Source organism: Thunnus albacares, chromosome 19, assembly GCF_914725855.1.
Source record: "Thunnus albacares chromosome 19, fThuAlb1.1, whole genome shotgun sequence".
Taxonomy (NCBI): Eukaryota; Metazoa; Chordata; class Actinopteri; order Scombriformes; family Scombridae; genus Thunnus; species Thunnus albacares.
The window spans coordinates 8,271,485-8,292,824 of NC_058124.1; the positions used below are offsets into that span (position 1 = coordinate 8,271,485).

The following is a 21,340-nucleotide window of genomic DNA, read 5'->3' on the forward strand; positions in this document are numbered from 1 at the left end:
TAAGTGCATTATGAAGGGATTTTCTAATGACCACTATGAACAGGAGGAATGATTATTTCTAAAATGCTTTTTAGAAACGGGCCCTAGAGGTTTGTAAGCCTACTGCACACTTTTTTGCACATGAAACTGTCAATGCGCACATCTATTTATGATAAAGGACAACACGTTATTTCTTATTCGCTATTGGTCAACTGCGAAATCACTGGTGCAGTAAGAAGGTTTCTGATTGGCCACCAGCCCTAAGCTGCTCTTTCATTGGTAATCGCCGACGCGGGCTCTTAAAACTGTACCTACAGTCAACATTAGCTAGCTAACCACCGCACAGTACACTGTCTACTATGTCTTGAGTAATAATACAGCAGTCAGCATGTCTACAGCTGATACGTCCCGAGTGCTGGACATCCTCCGTTCACTGTATCGGCACATACAGACACTGGAGGAGTTTGCGGACAGCATCGTGTTCAGAGAGGGACAGAAAGCAATTCTAATTCAACAGTCAGACACAAACCGCTTCAAATCCTTCGTCCGGGGCGTTTTTGTTTGCTGTGACAAAGAGCTACAGCAAGTGCCAAGCTGTAACCAGGTAACTTACCTTAGGTTATATTAAATGTTTGGGTTAATGTTATATCCTTCACTTTACCTTTAACTTTGCTTATTATGTGCCAAGGCGGGATATTTTGGTTACAGCTGAACAGTAAACTGTCCTCAAAGATGTCAGTATCTGTAAATGAACCATAGAGCCTATGAAATGAAAAGTAAACGTCACTAGAAATGAATATGCCGTATTACAAGTAATGAATGAATAGGAATCATAAGGGCTCGATTTAGGTCGGCTGATGCGTTGTGAATCTTCTAACTGAGCTTCACAGGAAGACTTAAGTCATGATACTGTGTATTATGGATGCACAAACCTAAAGACAGCCCCACTAAGCTGTCAGGTGTATTATAGACTGTACTTGATGTTTTCTTAATGCAAAAATGAATGAACATGTCAGGAATTTATTTGAAATACTCAAAAGAGAGATGCTTACTTTGTATGTTAATGTATCTGTGATATACTGTATTTTATGCTTTTCACAGATCTGCACTTTGCCTGAACTGCTGGCCTTTGTTCTTAATAGTCTGAAAAGAAAGAGAAAAAGAAACGTCTTGGCACACGGCTACAATCTTTTGTCCCTGGCTCAGGAGGAGCGGGATGCAGACCATTTCAAATTCCAAGGAGATGTAACTCAAAGTGCCGCCTACATCCATGGCAGTGATCTGTGGAAGAAAGTCACAATACGTCTTGGCACAGACATCACACGGTACCTGTTTGAGAGCTGTTCCGTGTTTGTCACAGTTCCTCCTTCATGTGTTTTCCAGGTGTGCGGCATTCCTGTCTATGATAGGGTGTCCATGACTGCTGCCTCCTCTGGGTTTTATCTCCAGTCTCGATACAGGACACATAATAATACTCAGCTTGGAAGGTATCGAGGTGTAGTGACCCTGAAAAGGAAACGGAACGCTGGGAATCCTACCATCAGCAAGAAGAGGAAAAGAAGGGATGATAGAGTGCAGCGGGGTAAAAGGAAGAGAGAAACTGATCAGAAGAATGAGGAAGAGGTTATGCTTTGTTCTAGAAAGAGGAGACGGGTAGGACAGCATGAACCCACACAGGAAACCCAACAGCTTTGCTATGAACCAGCAGAAGAAGGGCAGCCCGTGTTGGTGGAAAGGACAGAATCTCTAAAGCCTCTGGAAAATAGCAGTAAAGGTTCTAAACATCCTATAGAAACAACCACAGTTCCCTTGGAGGGAGGACCCAGTTGGAGATCAGGCATTTTCCCCCCTTTGCCTCCCTCACAATGTTTTATCCGCACACTGGGACTCCTGTATGGGGGCAGGGGCATGCGTGGCTTCCTTCTCAACAGGAAGAAGAAGAGTGCTGAGGGATCTAGAAGACTACAAGGGCAAGATCTGGTAAGAATAGTTTTCTTTGAGGGACTGGCATATCTCAACGGGCTCGAGAGAAAGCCGAAGAAACTCCCCCAGCGCTTTTTTAACATGGTTCCCCTGTTTAGTCAGCTGCTGCGTCAACACAGGAGATGTCCCTACAGCAAAATACTGCAGAGGATGTGCCCACTGGTGGAGGAGAGAGATGGAGGACAGGTGGAAATAAGCTCCCTTTTGCCCCAACACTGTGGACCTCACCGGGTCTACCTGTTCGTCAGGGAGTGTCTCTCCTCTGTGATCCCACTGGAGCTGTGGGGCTCTGTCCACAACCGACTTAATTTCTTTGCCAGGGTCAGGGGCTTCTTGCGTAGCAGCAAGTTTGAGAGGCTCTCTCTGGCTGAGCTGATGTGGAAGATGAAGGTGAATGACTGTGATTGGTTGAAGATCAGTAAGACAGGTGAGATTATTGCTGTTGGAAAACTTTTGTTTTTGTCCTCCAGCTGTTTTGGGTTACTTAACTAAACCACTCTCGTCTGCAGGCCGGTTCCCACCCAGTGAGCTTGCATATCGGACACGGGTCCTGGGTCAACTCCTGGCTTGGCTTCTGGACGGTTATGTTGTAGGCCTGGTCCGAGCCTGTTTCTATGTCACTGAGAGTGTGGGACAGAAGAACGCCCTCAAATTCTACAGACAGGAAGTCTGGGCCAAACTGCTGGAATTAGCCTTCAGGTACACACATGCACAATAGCTCATTTTCATAGTCATGGGATAAAAGCTCACAAAATGAAAACCATTTTTTTGTGATTTAGAGGTCACCTCTCTAAGGGCCAGATGGAGGAGTTGACTCCAGCTCAGGTGGCGTCCCTCCCCAAAACCACCGTCATCTCCCGCCTTCGCTTCATTCCAAAGACGGATGGCATGAGGCCTATCACACGAGTCGTTGGAGCAGATGCCAAAACGAGGGTACATTGTGATAACGATGTGACATTTCTTCCTAACATCCCTGTCCACGAGTTGTCAAAAGCTGTTATTGCATGGCGTGCTGGAGGTGTCTGGAGTGTGGTGTGCAAATTGTTTGGGACATTTTTTCTTCCCCTGCAGCTCTACGGAGGGCATGTCCGGGACCTGCTGGATATGCTGCGGGCCTGTGTGCGATCCACTCCATCCCTCCTGGGCTCCACAGTGTGGGGGATGACCGATATCCACAAGGTGTTGTCTTCTCTGGCGCCGACCCAGAAGGACAAGCCACAACCCCTCTACTTTGTTAAGGTTGGTATTTGAACTTATGCTTAATTGTCTTGGCAAAGTCTGAGTATTTTACATAAAGACTGTGACTAATATTGCTTCAAAAAGCATTATACTGTAGTTTTAGGTCACTAAAAACTGTAGAAATAGGTTTAATTAATAGATTTCCACCTTGATTTATTTCTTTATTTTTTGTGTCCTTTCTCTGTGTTTAAGGTGGACGTGAGTGGAGCCTATGAGAGTCTGCCTCATGAAAAACTCATCGAGGTGATTGGCCATGCACTGTCACCTGTCCAGGATGAGCTCTTTACCATACGCCGCTATGCCAAGATCTGGGCAGATTCCCACGAAGGCCTTAGAAAGTCCTTTGTTAGACAGGTACCACCATATACACACACATATGCCCACATATTTATATACACAATATTTGACGCAGTTGGAACTATTCTGATTTTTGTTAATACAGGCAGATTTCCTGGAAGATAACATGGGCTCCACTAACATGAAAGGGTTTGTGATGTCACTGCAGAAAAGGGGAGTTCATCACGCCATACTGGTAGAGCAGGTGAGATTGACATCCTCAGATATTACTTTTAAATAAGGACATATTTTACCTGCATATAGATGTTCAACACACTTGAGCAGCATCTCCATTACTTTTCTTCCTTCTAGTATTTCTGCTCAGATCTTCACGGCAGAGAGGCATTGCAGTTCTTCACCCAAATGCTAACTGGCAGTGTTGTTCAGTTCGGGAAGAAGTAAGCATTGCCTCTATTTTTAGCTGACAAATTAAATAGAGCTATGCACTATGGAAATGTGCACAAACTATACTCAATTTGTCCTTTTGCAGTTACAATTTGACCATTTGACAATTTGACTTGATTTTTGGCTCTCTGTGTTGCAGAACATATCGTCAGTGTCGAGGGATTCCTCAGGGATCGGTTGTGTCCAGTCTGCTCTGCTGTCTCTGCTACGGTCACATGGAGAATGTCCTGTTCAAAGACATTACTGAAAACAAAGGGTACAGCAGGACCTCCCTGTATTTCAGTCACTATCTACCCCTATAGATGTAGTAACACATCAGCAGCAGCAGAGAGCAGTCTTTCTGTATTGTAGCTCTTTTCTGTTAACTCTATTTGTTGATTCCCTCTCTGTCTCCTCCTCCTAGATGTTTGATGAGACTGGTGGATGACTTCCTTCTGATCACCCCAGACCTACACGAAGCACAAAGCTTTCTCAAGTATGACTCACCACCGTTCATGTGACACCTTGGTTCTTGACCTGTACTAGTGAGAATACTTTGGGAATATTTATTTTTGACATTTACCAATATACTATTTTAAATATTATGTATTTTGACAAATGATCTATTTCCTTTTAGCTGCAATATGTTGCATCTTGTATCTGTTGGTATGGCAAACAACACATTATCAAACAAACATAGACATTATGTACAATGTTTTTAGCTCCAACTGATGAAGAAATATTTCTTCTAAAAGTAGTAGTGAATATCTGTATTAGCAAATTCAAATAGGGTGACATATATATTTTTTTTTTATATGGAAAAAGGTTGAGAGACAGATTTAACATAACATGATGCTGAATGTTTAATTTAGCAATTGATAATGGCACATGCACATTGTGTGTAGGATCTTGCTGGCTGGGGTGCCACAGTATGGTTTGGTGGTCAACCCACAGAAGGTGGTGATCAACTTTCAAGCGTCAGGAGGAATGGACTCTTGTCCTGGTATTCGCATACTGCCACCTCACTGCCTCTTCCCCTGGTGTGGCTTGCTGCTGGACACACACTCACTGGATGTGTACAAAGATTATTCCAGGTGAAGCTTCCCGTCGGTTGTAATTATTATACTGTAGACTTATTGCCTCGACAGCATTTCTGCCGTGAGAAGTTATTGGACTTTTAGGTGTCTTTATGGTTTCTTGTAAGCTGAGTGAAACCCCTCATGTACTTTGTACGTACTCATAAACACTCTTACAGACAACTCCCAGTCTAGCGTCGTCTTGCATAAAACACAGTAAACATTATAACTACAGTAAATCTTCACTTGCAATATTTTGTCATTGTAAATTCTCTTATGGTTTTTAATTTAAATTTTTTTTTTTTTTTTTTTTTTACATTTTCTTTTTGATTTACTTCCTACTTTCCATTTCTTACAGCTATGCAGGCCTGTCTCTGCGCTACAGCCTTACTTTGGGCTCTTTCCACTCACCTGGGCAGCAAATGAGGAGGAAACTAATGGCTATCCTCAGACTTAAGTGCCATGCCCTGTTCTTGGACCTTAAGGTCAGGCAAATTATGATTATAACGTTTTTTTTCTAAATCTTGTGAATGTCCACCATTACTTCCAAGGAAAAAATATAGAAATATGCCACAGGAAGCCAGAGCATGGTTAACAGAAAGCTAATGAGGAAAATCCAAAAACACCCTGTAAAAAAACTGTTTCAAACTCAGATTGTAATTTGGCTAGTTTGTCATCATGTGTGGACAAAAGACACCATAACTGGTCAAAATTGTGACATTTTAGGATTTTTAGCCCTGCTGAAATATCTCAATAACTGTTGGATGGATTTCCATAAAATTTGTGTGCAGACAGTCATGGTCACCAGATGATTTATTCCAATAACATTTGTGATCTCCTGACTTTTCTGACTTTCTGGCACCATCATGAGGTTGACAATTGGGTTTTTTGAGTGAAATGTCTCAACAGCTATTGGATTGATTGTCTGTACCAAATTTCATGGCATTCAGCGCGTCCTCAGGATGAAGTGTAATCACTTTGTCGAACCCCAAAATTTCGCAAACCAGTGTTGTCCAATATTTTGGTTTATGGCCAAAACCCTGCAAAACTAATGGCGTTCCCATCAGGCTCTGCTGCACTTTGTGTTCAGTGCTAATTAGCAAATGTTAGCTAACATGCTGAACTCAAATGGTGAACATGGTAAACATACAGTGCTGCTTGAAAGTTTGTGAACCCTTTAGAATTTGCTCTGTTTCTGCATAAATATGACCTAAAACATGATCAGATTTCCATGTAAGTCCTAAAACTAGATAAAGAGACATCAATTAAACAAATGAGACACAAACCTTACACTTTGTCGCTTATGTATTGAGGATAATGATCCGATGTTACATATTTCTGCGTGGCAAAGTGTGTGAACCCTCTAGGATTATCAATTAATTTGTAGGGGAAATTAGTGTTGGGTGTTTCAATCAATGGGAAGACAATCAAGTGTGAGTCTGGGAGGCCATGCCTTATTAAAAGAAGAGAAATCTGGGTCTTCACTATCAAAGTCTGAGCTTCGCAACACAGGTTTGTGGAAGTGTGTCATGGCTCGAACAAAGGAGATTTCTGAGGACCTTAGAAGAAGAGTTGCTGATACTTACCAGGCTGGAAAGGGTGACAAAACCATTTCTAAAGAGTTTGGACTCTACCAGTCAACTGTCAGGCAGATCGTGTACAAATTAAAGACATTCAACACCATTGTTACCCTCCCCAGGAGTGGTTGAACAACACACACAACATCACTCTAAGAGCAAGTGTGTAATATTCCAGGAGGCCACAAGGGACCCCAGGGTAACGTCTAGAAAACTAAAGGCCTCTCTTGCAATGGCTTCTGTCAATGCTCATGAGTCCACCATCAGGAGAACATTGAACATCAATGGTGTGCATGGCAGAGTTGCAAGGAAAAAAGCCACCTCTCCAAAAAGCCTACGGTTTCCTCAAGACCACATGGATAAGCCAGAAGGCTGTTGGAAAAATGTTCTGTGGATGGATGAGACCAAAATCAAACTTTTCCACTTGAATGAGAAACATCATGTTTGGTGATAAGCAAACACCTCATTCCAGCTTAAGAACCTTAACCCATCTGTGAAACATGTTGGTGGCATTATCATGGTTTGGGCTGCTTTGCTGCCTCTGGACCAGGTTGGCTTACAATCACTGATGGAGCTATGAGTTCTGAATTGTACCAGCACATTCTATAGGAAAATGTCTAGGTATCTGTCTGTGAACTGAACAGAAAGTGGGTCATGCAGTAAGACGACAACCCTAAACTCATAAGTCGCTCTACCGAAGAAAGGTTAGAGCAGAGGAAAGTTAATGTTTTAGAGCGGCCAAGTCAAAGTCCTGACCTTTATCCCATAGAAATGCTGTGGAAGGACCTGAAGCGTGCAGTTATGAAAAGAAGCCCACTAACATCCCTGAGTTCAGACTGTTCTGTATGGAGGAATGGGCTAAAATTCCTTCAAGCCAATGTGCAGGGCTGATAAAGAGTTACCAGAAACATTTAGTTAAAGTCCTTGCTGCAAAAGGGGGTCACACTAGTTACGAAAGCAAGGGTTCACATACTCTTGCCTCACACAAATACATAAGATTGTAATCGATAATTTTCCTTAATAAATAAATGAATAAGTTTAATGTTTTTATCTCTGTTTAATTGGGTTCGCTTCATCTAGTTTTAAGAGATTTTTATAGAGAAATTTGATCACATTTCAGGTCATATTTATGCAGCAATAAAGAAAATTCTAAAGGGTTCACAACTGTCAAGCACAACACTTAACCTGTTAAACATCAGCATGTTAGCATTATCATTGCAAGCATGTTAGCATGAAGCCTCAAGATGATCAATAAGTGCAGCCTCACAGAGCTGCTACCACAACTGTAGACATTTAGTCTTGTTGTTGTAGGCATAGTTACATTCAAGCAATATCATTTGAAAATGTAAATAAGTAAGTAATAAGATTTATGTGAATCGGAAGTGACTATGACCTAGTTGAAAGTGGGCCTGATATTGATCGCTCTATACGTACCTGTAGCAGATAGCATGCTGTACAATTGATGATAGCACAGTCTCTGTATCTTTAGACCGATGTAGGTTTAGCTGAACTTAAAAGCTCCAGCACTTTACGAAAGCCTTTTGAGGAATTAAGGAACTTGGCATTGAACGGGCTCTAAAAGGCTCTTGACCTGCTGTATGTTAAAATCACATAGATAGTGCCAGCAGCCTCAGACAAACGCACAATAGTTGTGACCCAGTTACGGGGCTGCCTCCTTCGAAGGACACACCCTATAAAGGTATAATCTGCAGAGGACTGAATGTTATTGTGCTGAACCTGCACTTCCTCTAAGAAGAGATAGTCAGGTGGCCTTCATATACATGTAAAGTGAAAAACATTATAGGTTACTATGTTACTATAGTTACCCTCAAACAGCTGCAAAGGGGTAAATACCAGTTCCATGATAAGAGTATGTGTGTCATGTTGTTTCACTGCAACACATAATGGCAATATAGCAGAAAATAATATAGCAGACTGATTGTAAATATCAATAAATATTACGGGACAAACTGAAATACGCCAAGGAGCAGACAGTTTGCCTCAATAACCATTCTTAAAGATTTTTGCATTTGATTGATCCTATATATTTTGTGCACATCCACTTTTGTGGTCAATATAATGATGAATTCTTCTTCAGACCAATTCTCTTGAGGCAGTCTACAAGAACATCTACAAGCTGGTGCTGCTCCATGCATACAGGTAAAGATAATGACCTTATAATTTACTCGTTATCATTTTTCTCCAAACTTAAAGTGCATTTTTTCATGTAATATGCACTGATACCACAGTCTATTAGTTTGTATTACTTATTCAGATTAAGTAAGTTATTTGGGAATTTTGAATATATGTTTATTTTTTAGCATTACCCACCTGAATGATTGAAATATGGCAGTGGTAAAAGAACGTCACTCACTGTTTACTTTCACTCTTGCATGTGCTCACTGGCCATGACTTAATAATAAATGGACCTGCACACAGATAATATTGCTATTAAAATAAGTCTAGCGGTGATTGTCAATCAATACCGGCACTGAACTGAGAACTAATTGCACCATCTTTTATCTCAAAATGCAAATATCTCAATGGGCTCAGTGTCTATGTTCTCTTTTGTGCCCTTTTGATTTTTGTTTTTCTCTTTAGATTCCATGTGTGCGCCCAGAGTTTGCCCTTTGGTCAGACCGTTGCTAAGAACCCTGTTTACTTCCTGCAGATGATATGGGACATGGCTGAGTATGCCAATGAGCTCATCAGGCTCAGCAACAAAGGCAACACTTCCCCTTCATACATCTGTAAAAAAAATGTGAACAATATAAAGTTCAAAAGTAATTTTCAATATTTTATGTCTTCTCTCGTCCTCTTTCTCCCTCGTGTATTCTCTCCTTGCACCTCTGCCTTTTATCTCCAGGACTGATGTTAGGCTCTAAGGCCCAGACAGGCATTGTACAGTATGAAGCAGTGGAGCTGCTTTTCTGTCTTTCCTTTCTGCTGGTATTGTCACAACACCGTTCTCACTATAAGGATCTGCTCCTGCACCTGCACAAACGTATGTGCTCACACAAACACAAACACACACACGCGCATACACAAAAATATCACACAGAAAGTATCCTTTGGCAGCACAAGATGACTAGCCACATTACGTTACATTGTAAAGAACTTTAGTACAAAGTCAAGAGGATGTGATATGTAGCACAACAAGCTAGCAAAGCACTGTAAATGGAACAGTGTTTCCGCACATGCTCAGTGGCGTCTGCCTTACATGGAACTACTTTCTGGAGGGTGAAAACATGATCACTGTTATTAGTCTTTGGGGTCGTTTCTAAACAAACTAATTTGCCCATACTCTTCAGGGAGAAGGAACATGTCACCCAATGCAGCAGTGTTGCTCACTGATGTGTTTTTAATAGTTTTTGAACAACAATGGAGGTCTACGGCACAGAGGAATAGGCTTTGGATACACACACACCGTTTGTAAGTAGGATCAATTCATTGTTGGTTTGGCTTTGCACATGAGGTTTGTTGACTACCACATTGGAAGCTAACCAATAAGAACAGAGTGGGCTCATTGGGAGGGGGGCCTTAAAGGGACAGGAGCTAAAACGGCCTGTTTCAGACAGAGGCTGAACTGACGGACTGAGTAAAGGGTCAGTATAAGATGAATAAGAAGATTTTTGAACTGTAAATCATGCAAAGATATTCCAATAGAGCCCCAGATTAAAAATATAGACCTGGAAATGTGCATAATGTGTCCCTATGGAAGCAAGATTGAAATTGGAGCCAATAAAACCCGATAGCTGAACACCAAAACCAATTTCTCAAATATTTTGCTCAAAAATAAAAACTGGCCTAAAGTTGTTAATGTTCCTGGCATCTTGAGAGTTATTCCTGAGAGGAGGCTGTACCAAAGCATTTTTGAAGGTCACTGGAAAAGAGCCAGTCTACGGGTAGAAGTTGATAATATGCGGCAGTTATGGGGTCAAGTGCACAAGTAGAAGACCTAAGAAAAGAGACTACTCCACAGCAAATCAGCATCAACTACACTGAAACAGGGAAAGCTGCTGTTTGGGGGAGGGATAGATTTGACTTCAACATGACCACTGTTGTGTTCTGACATTATATCTGATCTGATGTTTGTTATTTCATATCTGAACAGAAAGGCTGGAAAGGCATTTCATTTAGATAGTGATAAAAGGTCAGAGTCTATTAACCGGGCAAGGATTCAGTAGGTATTCAACTGTTGAAAATAAACCTTGAGGATTACCCTTGTTATTTGAGATCAAATCTGAAAAATAGCATCGCAAATTAGACCCCACAGTTTTTTTTCCATTAGAATGATGATGTACTGTATTTTGGTTTTGCTCAATTGACGTTCAGCCTTTTTGCAATTTTTAAGGGAAGTTGTGTATGTGTTTTTCCATGGGGCTTTTTGTCTTTGACTTTGGGGGCAACTGAACTGCAGTGATGGTACTTTGTGTAAAAGCTATTGTCGTGGAAAGAGGCCCACGAAGCAGATGGATTTTAGTTAAAAATGAATATGAAGTAATCTGCAGCATGAGAGTGGGTTCTGCAGATTATGCTCAGTGGCATACAGATGACTTTATTGGTAAGACTCTTTAACCTGCCCATTACAGACTCAGCCTTATTGGCATTAAAAGTTGTACTTGATGCAGTAGATGTAAAAATGTGTAGCAAACTGAAAGAGGCAAAACTCATACATATATACATGGTAAAGGTGTGTTCTGTGTGCAAGAGTCTGTACCAACTATAGCCATCAAAATTGCCTTACATTTGCAACGTGAGGTGATCTGAGCAGGTGGAACACAAGTGCAATTTCGTGCCAAAATGAGTCACAAAAATTGCACTCCTCCTCCCACCTTGGTGCAAGCAGGTTCCATTTGGAGCCAGGAAATTACCAAACAGGCACAGATGCAAAAAAATAAACCACCACCTGAGGAAAATTACATAAGGAATAAGGAGTGTGTTTGCTCTACTGCGCGCTGTGCGCCTGCAGGAAATTTAACCTCCTTCAAACCATAAATGTACAATATGAAAACATCAGCACTGCAATTTACCATGAAGGCCAATCCTGTTGAATGTGGACTTTGTGAGAAGTTCACCCAACGCAACAAACCTAGATACTTAGATTAAAAATTAAATCTGAAATTTTCCAACAACAGGATCCTAAAAGTACACAAGACAAGTTTATTGCCACCTTAAATCACTTTTTACAGTAGTTGGAAAAAGTTCAGGTGGATAGATTTACTGCTTACCAGCAAAGAGTAAAAACTTTTTCCGCTCTCGTGTAATCATCCTCCTGACAGGGAAGCGCAGTCTGGAGCGGTGTCTGGGGGATTTGAGGCTGGCCAGGGTCAGACAGGCCACTAACCCCAGGACCCCTGTAGACTTCTTGGCCATTCAGACCTAAACTACCAGTTTGACCCAGTTTAGGCTTCCATCACAACCAAGAAACCCCCAGCAGCTGAACGGTATGGATAAGTATTTAGTCCAGCTTCTCTGATATGTTAATGTTGTGATACTGAAAATATTAACCCATTTCTGTCAAAACTAAGTTGTACCATGAAGAACGATTTTTTTAATTTCATTTTTTAATCTTGTCTCATCTTCAGGTTTCGAGGGAGTGAGACGAGCAGTGTGTTGAAACAGTGATTTGTATTTATCTGATCCTTAATGTGTCAGAGCAATCGTAAGTTATCTATCCTTAAGTGTTTGGAAAGCAGGTTGCAGAGACAGAGAAAAACAGTCCTTGGTCATACGATATAAAACACTCAAGTGGTGAATCTTCGTCATAAACACAACCTATCACCAGATCAATAAAGATGAATGATTCCAAATCATCCAGCTTTATTAGACCTCATTTCAACCTATAGCTGTTTGTCTCTCTGGACTTTGATTTACACTTGTTAGTAATTTTCCAGGAATAAGGCATGTTGTCACTTCGTAAATAGTTTATGTGTAAATAAGTTCAAGTCAAGATGATTTGCCTTTAGGTTTGATGTGCCTTCAGTTCTTTGTATTACTTAAAATCTTTTAGAAAGCTCCTAGAAATCAGAGTTCTTCCTATGAACAGTAGGAAGCTTAAGATCTCATGCAATGATGTTTTGTGACACTTAAAGCGACTGTTCAGACTACACTTATATTCAAATGTAGGGTTTTATAAATGCTGAATTAAAAGACACTGTGTTTCAGTATGATGTGTTAGATTTGTGTTACTTCTGTATTTACATCATGTGCACTACACAAACATGTACTGAGGAAAGCAAGGATTTAACATCTTACTGTTAAATAAATTCAGTTTTGTTATTGAAAAAACAAATGTGAGTTGTCATAAGTCAGGTCAGGAACTGACAAGACCTGATAAATGTAAACATAAAAAATCAACAGGATCAACAGTTGTCCATAGGTGAAGTGATAAACATCAGTACTCATAAAGTCTTTTTCTGTTCAGGAACACCAGTATCATTGTTACTAAGCCGTCTGGTTCCTCTGTTCCTGTGTTTCAATCTCAAAGCCCTCGTTGCAGTAGGGGCTTAGGTCGGTTTGTGTTGAAGACTTCTTGATTCCACAGCAGATCAGTTTGTAGAGAGCCACCAGTGGGATGGAAATCACAGGAACTACGGAGATGAGGATGATTATGGCAAACACCCAGTCTGGGTAGGGCTGCACATCAGCTTGGGGGAACAATTCCTAAAAAGAAAGACAGAAAGGTATAAAATGCAACATATTTTCATTTTAAAGTGCAGCTATGTTAAAACAATAGTTAAACATTTTTGGTAAAATGCTTATTCGCTTTCTTGTCAAGTTAGATGAGATAGATATCAGTCTTATCTGTATGCTAATTATGACGCTAGTGCTAGCAGGCAGTTAGCTTAGCATAGCAACAATTACTTTTCGTATGTGTACAGATTAAACAAAGAAGATATAAAGTGGCAAGTAGTAAAATTTAGAGGTGTTGGTTGATGGATTTTTTTTTTTTTTTTAAACCTGTGGACAAAGCCAGTTTAGCTGTTCTCCCCCTGCTTCTAGTCTTAATGCTAAGCTAAACTGGCTTTAGCTTCATAATTAGTGTACAGACAGAACAAATAAAAAATGAATAAGCATATTTCTCGAAATTCACTTTAAACCTGCCATTTTTTAAAATAATGTTTGGCTGCTTGGGGGCAACACAAGACAATGCTGACATCACCTCAGAAAGTTGTTATGCGAATATGTTACCAAACAGTTTCAAATTTACACATTAAATAAACACAAACCGAAATCAGCATTTGATAGGAGTTGTTTATGTCCACCAGGTGAATTCACTCTCCTGTTTTGGTCTCCATTAATTCCTGAGAAACATATCTGCCTCTTTACCTGCTAAATGATCCACTACTGAGGGAAACTAAGAGTCAGGTGGGATCATCTCTATAAGTGGGACCTTTCACATTACATATAGTCATTGTAAGTTTAAAAATGTTGATTATAGAAGCTTTAAATACTGTTGCTAAAGTTTTTTGTAAGGTATTTTACACAACAGCACAATACTGTATAATGGATCCATGCGAGATCCATGAGTACCATGTTAGTGCATTCTTAACATTTCCATTTCAGTATCCTTGTCTTGCTTACATAAGCAGGGTTCCATGTGGGATAGGAGGGGTGCGTCTGTGCCTGGATGGCCACGTAGGCAACCAACACCACTAGGAGCATTGCAGGACTGATTACCATCCAGCACGCCTTCCAGTAAATGTTGGGCCTCTTCCCAGTCATGAAATAGATGTCTTCACTGAAACTGTTAGAGGACACAGCAACCGGAGAACATGTTTAACACATTGTGATTCAAATTATATGAAGACAGTTATATTGAAGAAGAGGAGGAGAAAAGGTTACTTTTTCATTCCATGGATATAAATGACTCCAATAATCTCACAGAACGCAATGATGAGCAGAGGTACAGAGCCCACGTAGCTGTTAAAGACCTCCACCCAGTAGTTCCCTGAACCCAGGGTGAAGATGAGAGCCGTCAAAAAGGCAATCAAGCAGAGGACCCCTATGGAAGTGAGGAAAAACAAATCAGAAAGGTAATCCAAAAGAAACAAAATATATCCTTCTGACTTCAGAACAACTTGTCCTTCAAGCTGATTTGCAGGTACCTGTTACGAGTTCATTTGGGATCCACTTGGGCACCAGTTTGAGGTCGTTGATGGGTGTGAGGACTCCCTCTATGTTGCCAAACATGGAGGAGAGGCCCAAGCTGAAGAGCATGACGAAAAACAATATGGCCCATACCTGCGAGCCTGGCATCTCTAACACTGCTTCAGTGAACACAATAAAAGCAAGGCCAGTACCTGAAGCGCTCTGGGGGAGAAAGATGGGAAAGAAAATAATGAGGAATCTTGAATTTGCACATACTTGACCAGTACATCATGTACTCTACTACTGGAGAGAACGGGGAGTAGAAAACAACCAGAAGGTTAGAGAGGACAGAGTGCAATGTACAAGATGTGATGAGTTTTTAAAGATACATTACCTGGTCAAGGAATGTTTGCAGGTCACATTGCCTCAGATGCAAACTGGAGATCTCATCTGGGCGTGTCTGATTTAGATAATTAAGCCAGTGCTCATAGTTCTCCAGTGTTATGTTCTGGTCAGAAAACTCAAATTGGTTGGTCAGAGCCAAGATGTTTCTGCAGATGAGATGTAAAGAAAAAAAAAATCATCTCAGGATTTTCACATGCCCAGTTGGTATCAGCAAGCAAAGAAGAAGCATTGAATGACATAGAATAGATGTGCATACATACTCGTTTAGACAGGAGTTGAAGGCGCTGGTAGCTTTAAATCCCAGGATGGAAAAGATGGGAATGGATGCGTAAAGAGATGTGGCACTGTTTATTATTCCTACTAGAACAGCATCCCTCTCACAGTTGTTTCTAATAGACACAGAACAGAATAAAACATAGTTCTGCCAGCCATCACACAAATCATCCCATTTGTGCAAAGGGCGGTTAAAGAGTTTTAGTCCTTACCTCTCTGCATTATAGCTGGAGAAAGCTATGAGACCTCCAAAGGCCACAGAGAGAGAGAAGAAGATCTGGGTGGCAGCATCCAGCCACACCTGAGGGTTCTTTAGTATCTCCCACTGCAGCGAGCATAAAAAACAACACATCAGGTCATTGTGTCTGGGATTTAAAATACAATCTTTCATGACCTGTGGTAGCAACAAGGGAGCAAACTCACATCAGGAGTGAAGAGGTACAGCAGTCCATCAGTAGCGCCAGGCAGAGTGAGGGCACGGATCAGGAAAATGGTCAGTACCAAGTAGGGGAAGGTGGCTGTCACATACACAGCCTGAGAAGTTAAAAAAAAGATAACTCAGTATGATACAGAGATTGATTTTAAAAGGACTATATATATATTTTCACCAGGTCCACTAACCTTGCCCATGGACTCGATGCCTTTAATGAAACAGATGTAGACCACACTCCAGGCGCTGGCCAGACAGACGACCATCCACCACTGCAGGGAACCACTGGTCTCAATGTCAGGTGTGATGTTCAGTGTCTCACGGTACCAGAAGTAATTCACCGGAGTGCTCTTCTCACACTCCACATTGTAGCCTATATGGATCCAAATACAAGCAAAGAAACAAAATTTTGGTGTGTATACAATTCTATAAGCGCCTATTTTTAAAGTAGAGTTCACTTTGGTTTATATATTACATTCATAAGCTTGGTTCATGTACTGAGTTTAATATCAATATTTGTATTCAGGTTTTAGTAAAACTCCATACGTACCCACATAATTAAAGATAAATTATGTAGCATTTACAACACAATACGTCATGAAATAAATATTGATACCTTTGTCAGATTACTGAAAACAAATGAGACAATTATGAAAACAATTTGTTCTCTTTGCTTGTCACTCTTCCACGCAGAGAAATCTACCCGGAAAGAAAAGCTTTTTTTTTTTTTATTGTGGTGCAATCATCCTTTGTGCCATAAAACAATTCAATAGTTTCTCTCTTGAATATGACCTGAAATGTCATGCAGAGCCTGATAGTTCACCAGACTGCTTGGCGACAGTTCACTTTGGTTATAATTTCTTAAACTCTATTTGATAGTATACATACGGTATCTAATTGCAATCAGGCAATACTTCTATTGTTACTCTCTCTGTAATAGTGGCAACCACAGCATTGTGTTAATATACTATGTGTACTATATCAAGGTGATCATAAGTGTATTTAGAGCAACTAGAACAACTGCAAAGTGGGTTTCCACACTTACCTGTGTGGTTATCATTGAGTGGGCACTGGCTCCATGGCAGTGGATTTTGGAAAGAGTGGAAGAAGTACCAGAGCACCCACGCCATGATGGTGTTGTAGAAAATGCTCACCAGGAAAGATACTATCATGGAGGCAATGCCTACACACAGGAAATAAATAATACGTTTTACAACATTTCCCACTCCAAATAATACATCAAAAAATACATCAAAATACATGGAGAAGGTTTACCAATGTTTTATATGTGTAACTTCAGTTTTATCAACACACTTGTTAAAAGATTATAACAAATTAAAATCTGTTTACACATGCATCATTTTTTTCCTCATGAATATTTTTATTCCATTTAATGTTTTAACTGTAACTAGTAAAGAGAATGTGCCCTGAGTTGCTATGAACCTGGTGAATCTGTATTTTATTTCATCTACTTTAATTATCTGTAGTAGTAGTAGTAGTACAGCAGTAATATTTTCTGAAATATCGCTTATTATAAAGGCAGTTATTCAAAAGACATATTTCTGTAACAAATGATAATTGTGATTAATTGTACTAAAAATCCTAGGTTACCCACCAACTCCACCCAGAAGTGGTGAGATGGAGTTCCAGACACCGATGCTACCCATGCGGAGCCTCTGTCCTATAGCCAGCTCCAGGTAGAGCAGAGGGAGGCCCTGAAACACCAGCGCTATCAGGTAGGGAATGAGGAATGCACCTGAAGACATTGGGTAAATATTTACCTCACAGTTAGGCATCAGACAGGACTTTAGAGAGAACAAAACACTCTTAATTATCACACTTTAAGTGGCAAATGAAAGAAATTGACATAGTGAAAGTTTAATGATCATGAGTGGTTATTTGAGCCATCTGGATGAATCTATTACAGGCCATGCTAAATAAGGGCACTGCGATCCTAATGGACATTCAATCACTGCTCATTATTTCATCCAAATAACACAGATCTGAGGCTAAAGAGACTCAATAACTGGTTAACTAATTGATCACTGAGCTGAGGTCAAATAGAGGCTCAGCTGAGTCTGAAACACTGGCTGTGAGAATAAAGAATCTCAAAGTCAATATTTTAAGTTAATAGACCCTGCACACTTTAACAGGATTGGCTGTTTACTCAACCCTGAGCCAGGTTGTGGGACTCAAGATATTTCATCAGGAACTATGAGGAAATAAATACAGGAATTGGTGCTGATTCAATCAGCATTTAATCAATCAGACATAGATAAGGTTTACAATTTCTTAGTTCATCTGTTACTGACTAATTACAGTGAAACAGAGAATAATGAGTGCTGTTGCAATTCAGCTGTGTATCAAAGTATCTCATGATAAAAGTGATGTAAAGGTAGCATCTCACCTCCTCCATAAATTTGGCACAGGTAGGGAAACCGCCAGACGTTTCCAAGTCCCACAGCAAAGCCAATGCAGGTTAAAAGATACTGAACCTTGTTGTCCCATTTGGGTCTCTCCTCCGCCACAGAGTCGTTTGTTTTGCCCATCCTCAGCTGGCAGAAAGGCTCAGCACAATGCCACTTCTGTTACAACGGTGCAACTCTCCTAATCTTAACATACACCTAAATTAGTTTAATTTTCTATTTGATCCAGAATTCTCCTTTTGATTGCAGCTCAGTGTGTGTCAGAGTAGTTACCGTCTCAAGTGGTGTAGAGTAAATGATGTCTGGTGCTCCTCTCTCGTTGTCTGTCTTTACTCTCCTGGGCTGTCCTTAAATGTCCTATCAGCTGCAGCTTTGAGTCAATGATACAGATTTTATAGTTTTTTTATGACGATATCAGGGCACCAGGAAGGGAGTGAAAACATCAGTCATGATGATTTAGTGGCTAAACCTCCCCACTTTAGGATGGGAGTGTGCAAAGCCACAGATTAATGGATAACCCTGTGATGCTGTTTCAATGTTACACTGACTTTCAGTAAAGCGAACCATTTGGATGTGGTCATTAAAAAAGACAGATGTTTCATGACCATGCTGTGTCTCTGTTCATCATTGAAACTTTACTTTTATAGCTAATTTAGTTGTAAATTAAAATACAATCTATTTTACAAGGAAATACAGCACACAGGTGAATAACTGTGGAAGAACACACTTAAAATATACATTTAAAGTGAACATAGGGAGAGAAAATGGGAAAAAGTAATTATAATTCACACAAACAGTATTAACAGTAAAATTAATGTAGTAAATCAGGTGAAAAGTTCAAGAGAGAAGCTATTCCAGAGTCTCAGTTTTGTTACAATAAGAAATAAAGATTCTCTGCCAGGGTCACATTTTGGCACCATCTCTTCAAATCTAATCTAATGACTGGACGTTAAAACTGGAGCGTTGTCAGCTCATTTCTTTGTTCCTGTTTATCTCCAACAACTTTCTGTACAAGACAAGTTGTTATTGTTTTAAACACTTTCTGAACAGACCTGAGGTTGGTGCATTGCAGGAGTTGAGTCTGCTTTTTCCAGGTGCACGCACATACATGTTTATCTGCAGTGGAAAAACAAATAATTTGACCAAGTGATGAAATCCATCATACCTGCACTTCCTGCCTGTGACTGTGAGCTCAGTTTTACTCAGTTCTCCCCTGAGTCAACAGCTACAACCTGAGTTAAAAAACCAAAACAATGAACTAAAAAACATTAAAACGCTGCATAGAGCTGAGGGGAACTGCAAACTTCACATAGCCATTTGATCCAATAATAATACAAAGATTTCCTGGTGTGGATTTAAACTTTCATGAATATATCAACATCATCATTTAAATATTATCAACTTAATCATTCTGAATCAGGACCTTCCATATCTGAAACCATTTTGGTTACCTATCAATATGAAATCAAACAATGTAGGAATGATTATGACTTCCAGATAAAGTAGAGACAACTGTATCTGTATAAATGTCCACCTGAGTTTATCATTCATTTGAATAAAAATCTTTTTCAAAAGCAGGATTGACATATTAATTCCCTTTGTGTTGAACTGATAAAATTCTAAACAGTTGTCTGTTTCTGCCACCTACTGGTGTAAACATGCTTCTGCAAATCCCTGCCTGACATCATCCTCAGTTGTGTGTGTGTGTCTGTGAAAAGCTGACCATATAACTACAGTACTTAAATCACTTCATTTGCTCCTGGTGCACTAGAGAATCAACTCAAGAATTCTACACGTAGTCTTTTGAAGCAGTTTTGTTATGTTCACATATTTATTAAATTCAATAATGAAACACAAGAAATGAAGAAATACAGAAAAGAAAAAAACAATGTCACAACAAAATGTCTAAAAAAAAAAAGCTGTAGTTGGTAGAAGTAACTGCTTCTGTGTTTTTGCTTCTATGTCTTCCTCCACCAGGCCAGTTTACAGAGCAGAGAGAACAACTTGTTCTTCTTCTTGGTTTTCTCTTTAGGCTCTGTTGCCACAACTGGCACTGTAACAATCTCTGCAGAGAAGACCTCCTCCCTGGCTTGTGCTTTCTCCTCCTGCAGACGTAGTTCCAGCTGGGTCAGCTCTCTTTTTGTCTGTCTCTCGTCTCTTTTGATGGGGATGTTAATGCTGTAAGGAGTCTCATCTCCAGGCTTGGTGCCTGCCGCAAAGCTCACAGTGGGCTTGAGGTGGTTTAGGATCTTTGTGGCTATGAGGCTGCAGGCCACCAAGGCAGCTTCAACATCCTCCATCAGTCCCTCTCTAGTCAGCCTTGTATTAGGCAGAGCCTCTCCCAGTCTGACTTTGAGTGGATGCCACAGTTCCTGGCTCAGTTTCACTTCCTGCTTTGGGTCCTCAAGGTATTTGAGGTTTTGTAGGAAGACTCTGTTTTTGGAGTACTTCTCTGCCTCTTTTTGCAACAACAAGTGGATGTGCTCCACCATGTCGTCTACAAAGGCCTTTTGCTGCTGTGCTTTGGAGAAGTTCTCATTTCGACACTTAAAAAGATCCACTAGGACATTTCTGATTGTGACTTCCTTCACTGAAACTCTGTCTGTAATCAGATCTGGTTTCACAGCCATAAACTGGAGATAAAGCTGAGATGGTTTAAGGTTGATTGAAGGTGGATTGGGGGCCAGAGGTTTCTGCAGGAGGGAGCTGTTGTCAGCTGCTGTTTTCACCTCCTCGTAGAAGTCGGCCACAACATATTTCTTGTCCACCCACACAACATCCCGACTGGACAGACGAGGCTTGGTGATGCGTTGCTGGTACTCCAGCATATCTTCATCTGTTATAATGGGGAAAGCCTTGCTGAAGACCTTTGTGCACCTGATCCAGGATCCATGCTGCTCAAACATTTCCTCCTTGACAGACTCGGGGAGAAACTGAGAGAACAGACGGCTCTCCTCATCACTTGCAAGGGTCGGAGCTGCAGTCTCACCTGCAGACTCAGCCTTAGTTAGGACGGCCTTGATGATGTGTTGAGGGATGAAGTTCAGGAGTGCTGGGTCTTTTTTCACCAGCCGCTTCTTGACCTGGATTGATGTGCCAAACGTCTTCATGAGGCTGCTCTGGAGCAGCACAGCAACT

At 40.6% G+C, this 21,340-nt stretch overlaps 2 protein-coding genes and 1 long non-coding RNA gene across 8 annotated transcripts in view; 2 read left to right on the top strand and 1 right to left on the bottom strand.

The window, feature by feature from the left end:
• Nucleotides 1–12,744, top strand: tert (telomerase reverse transcriptase). The gene is made up of 17 exons (XM_044335430.1): nt 1–583; nt 1,081–2,389; nt 2,472–2,661; nt 2,742–2,895; nt 3,034–3,201; nt 3,394–3,555; nt 3,644–3,742; nt 3,850–3,935; nt 4,082–4,198; nt 4,346–4,417; nt 4,827–5,015; nt 5,356–5,482; nt 8,673–8,734; nt 9,176–9,300; nt 9,441–9,578; nt 11,857–12,021; nt 12,163–12,744. Exons 1-16 carry the CDS (start codon nt 368–370, stop codon nt 11,958–11,960), a joined length of 3,318 nt encoding a protein of 1,105 aa, XP_044191365.1. The 5' UTR covers nt 1–367; the 3' UTR covers nt 11,961–12,021; nt 12,163–12,744.
• Nucleotides 12,745–19,939, bottom strand: slc6a18 (solute carrier family 6 member 18). The gene is made up of 12 exons (XM_044335432.1): nt 18,184–19,939; nt 17,392–17,532; nt 16,822–16,959; nt 15,968–16,149; nt 15,770–15,880; nt 15,559–15,671; nt 15,334–15,462; nt 15,063–15,219; nt 14,686–14,890; nt 14,423–14,582; nt 14,162–14,324; nt 12,745–13,240 (listed from the first exon to the last, which is right to left on the bottom strand). The coding sequence occupies exons 1-12, from the start codon at nt 18,323–18,325 to the stop codon at nt 13,022–13,024; spliced, it is 1,860 nt and encodes a 619-aa protein (XP_044191367.1). The 5' UTR covers nt 18,326–19,939; the 3' UTR covers nt 12,745–13,021.
• Nucleotides 13,148–21,340, top strand: part of LOC122969594 — an 18,478-nt gene continuing 10,285 nt past the window's right edge. For 4 of the 6 annotated variants that reach the window (XR_006399056.1, XR_006399051.1, XR_006399054.1 and 1 more), the window contains exons 1-4: nt 13,148–13,260; nt 15,750–15,839; nt 15,958–16,077; nt 17,383–17,512. This is a non-coding gene — a long non-coding RNA (uncharacterized LOC122969594). Of the gene's footprint in view, nt 13,261–14,169; nt 14,614–15,749; nt 15,840–15,957; nt 16,078–17,382; nt 17,513–21,340 lie in introns of all 6 variants that reach the window. The other 2 variants (XR_006399052.1, XR_006399053.1) reach the window with 2 other exon arrangements.

Coding starts and splice junctions, on each gene's coding strand:
- tert (XM_044335430.1), top strand. CDS start 368: ATGTCTACAGCTGATACGTCCCGAGTGCTGGACATCCTCCGTTCACTG. Junction 2,896..3,033: donor GAGCAGATGCCAAAACGAGG/GTACATTGTGAT, acceptor CTTCCCCTGCAG/CTCTACGGAGGGCATGTCCG. Junction 5,483..8,672: donor CCCTGTTCTTGGACCTTAAG/GTCAGGCAAATT, acceptor ATTCTTCTTCAG/ACCAATTCTCTTGAGGCAGT.
- slc6a18 (XM_044335432.1), bottom strand. CDS start 18,325: ATGGGCAAAACAAACGACTCTGTGGCGGAGGAGAGACCCAAATGGGAC. Junction 16,960..17,391: donor ACCACTTCTGGGTGGAGTTG/GTGGGTAACCTA, acceptor TCCTGTGTGTAG/GCATTGCCTCCATGATAGTA. Junction 13,241..14,161: donor CCACATGGAACCCTGCTTAT/GTAAGCAAGACA, acceptor CTTTCTTTTTAG/GAATTGTTCCCCCAAGCTGA.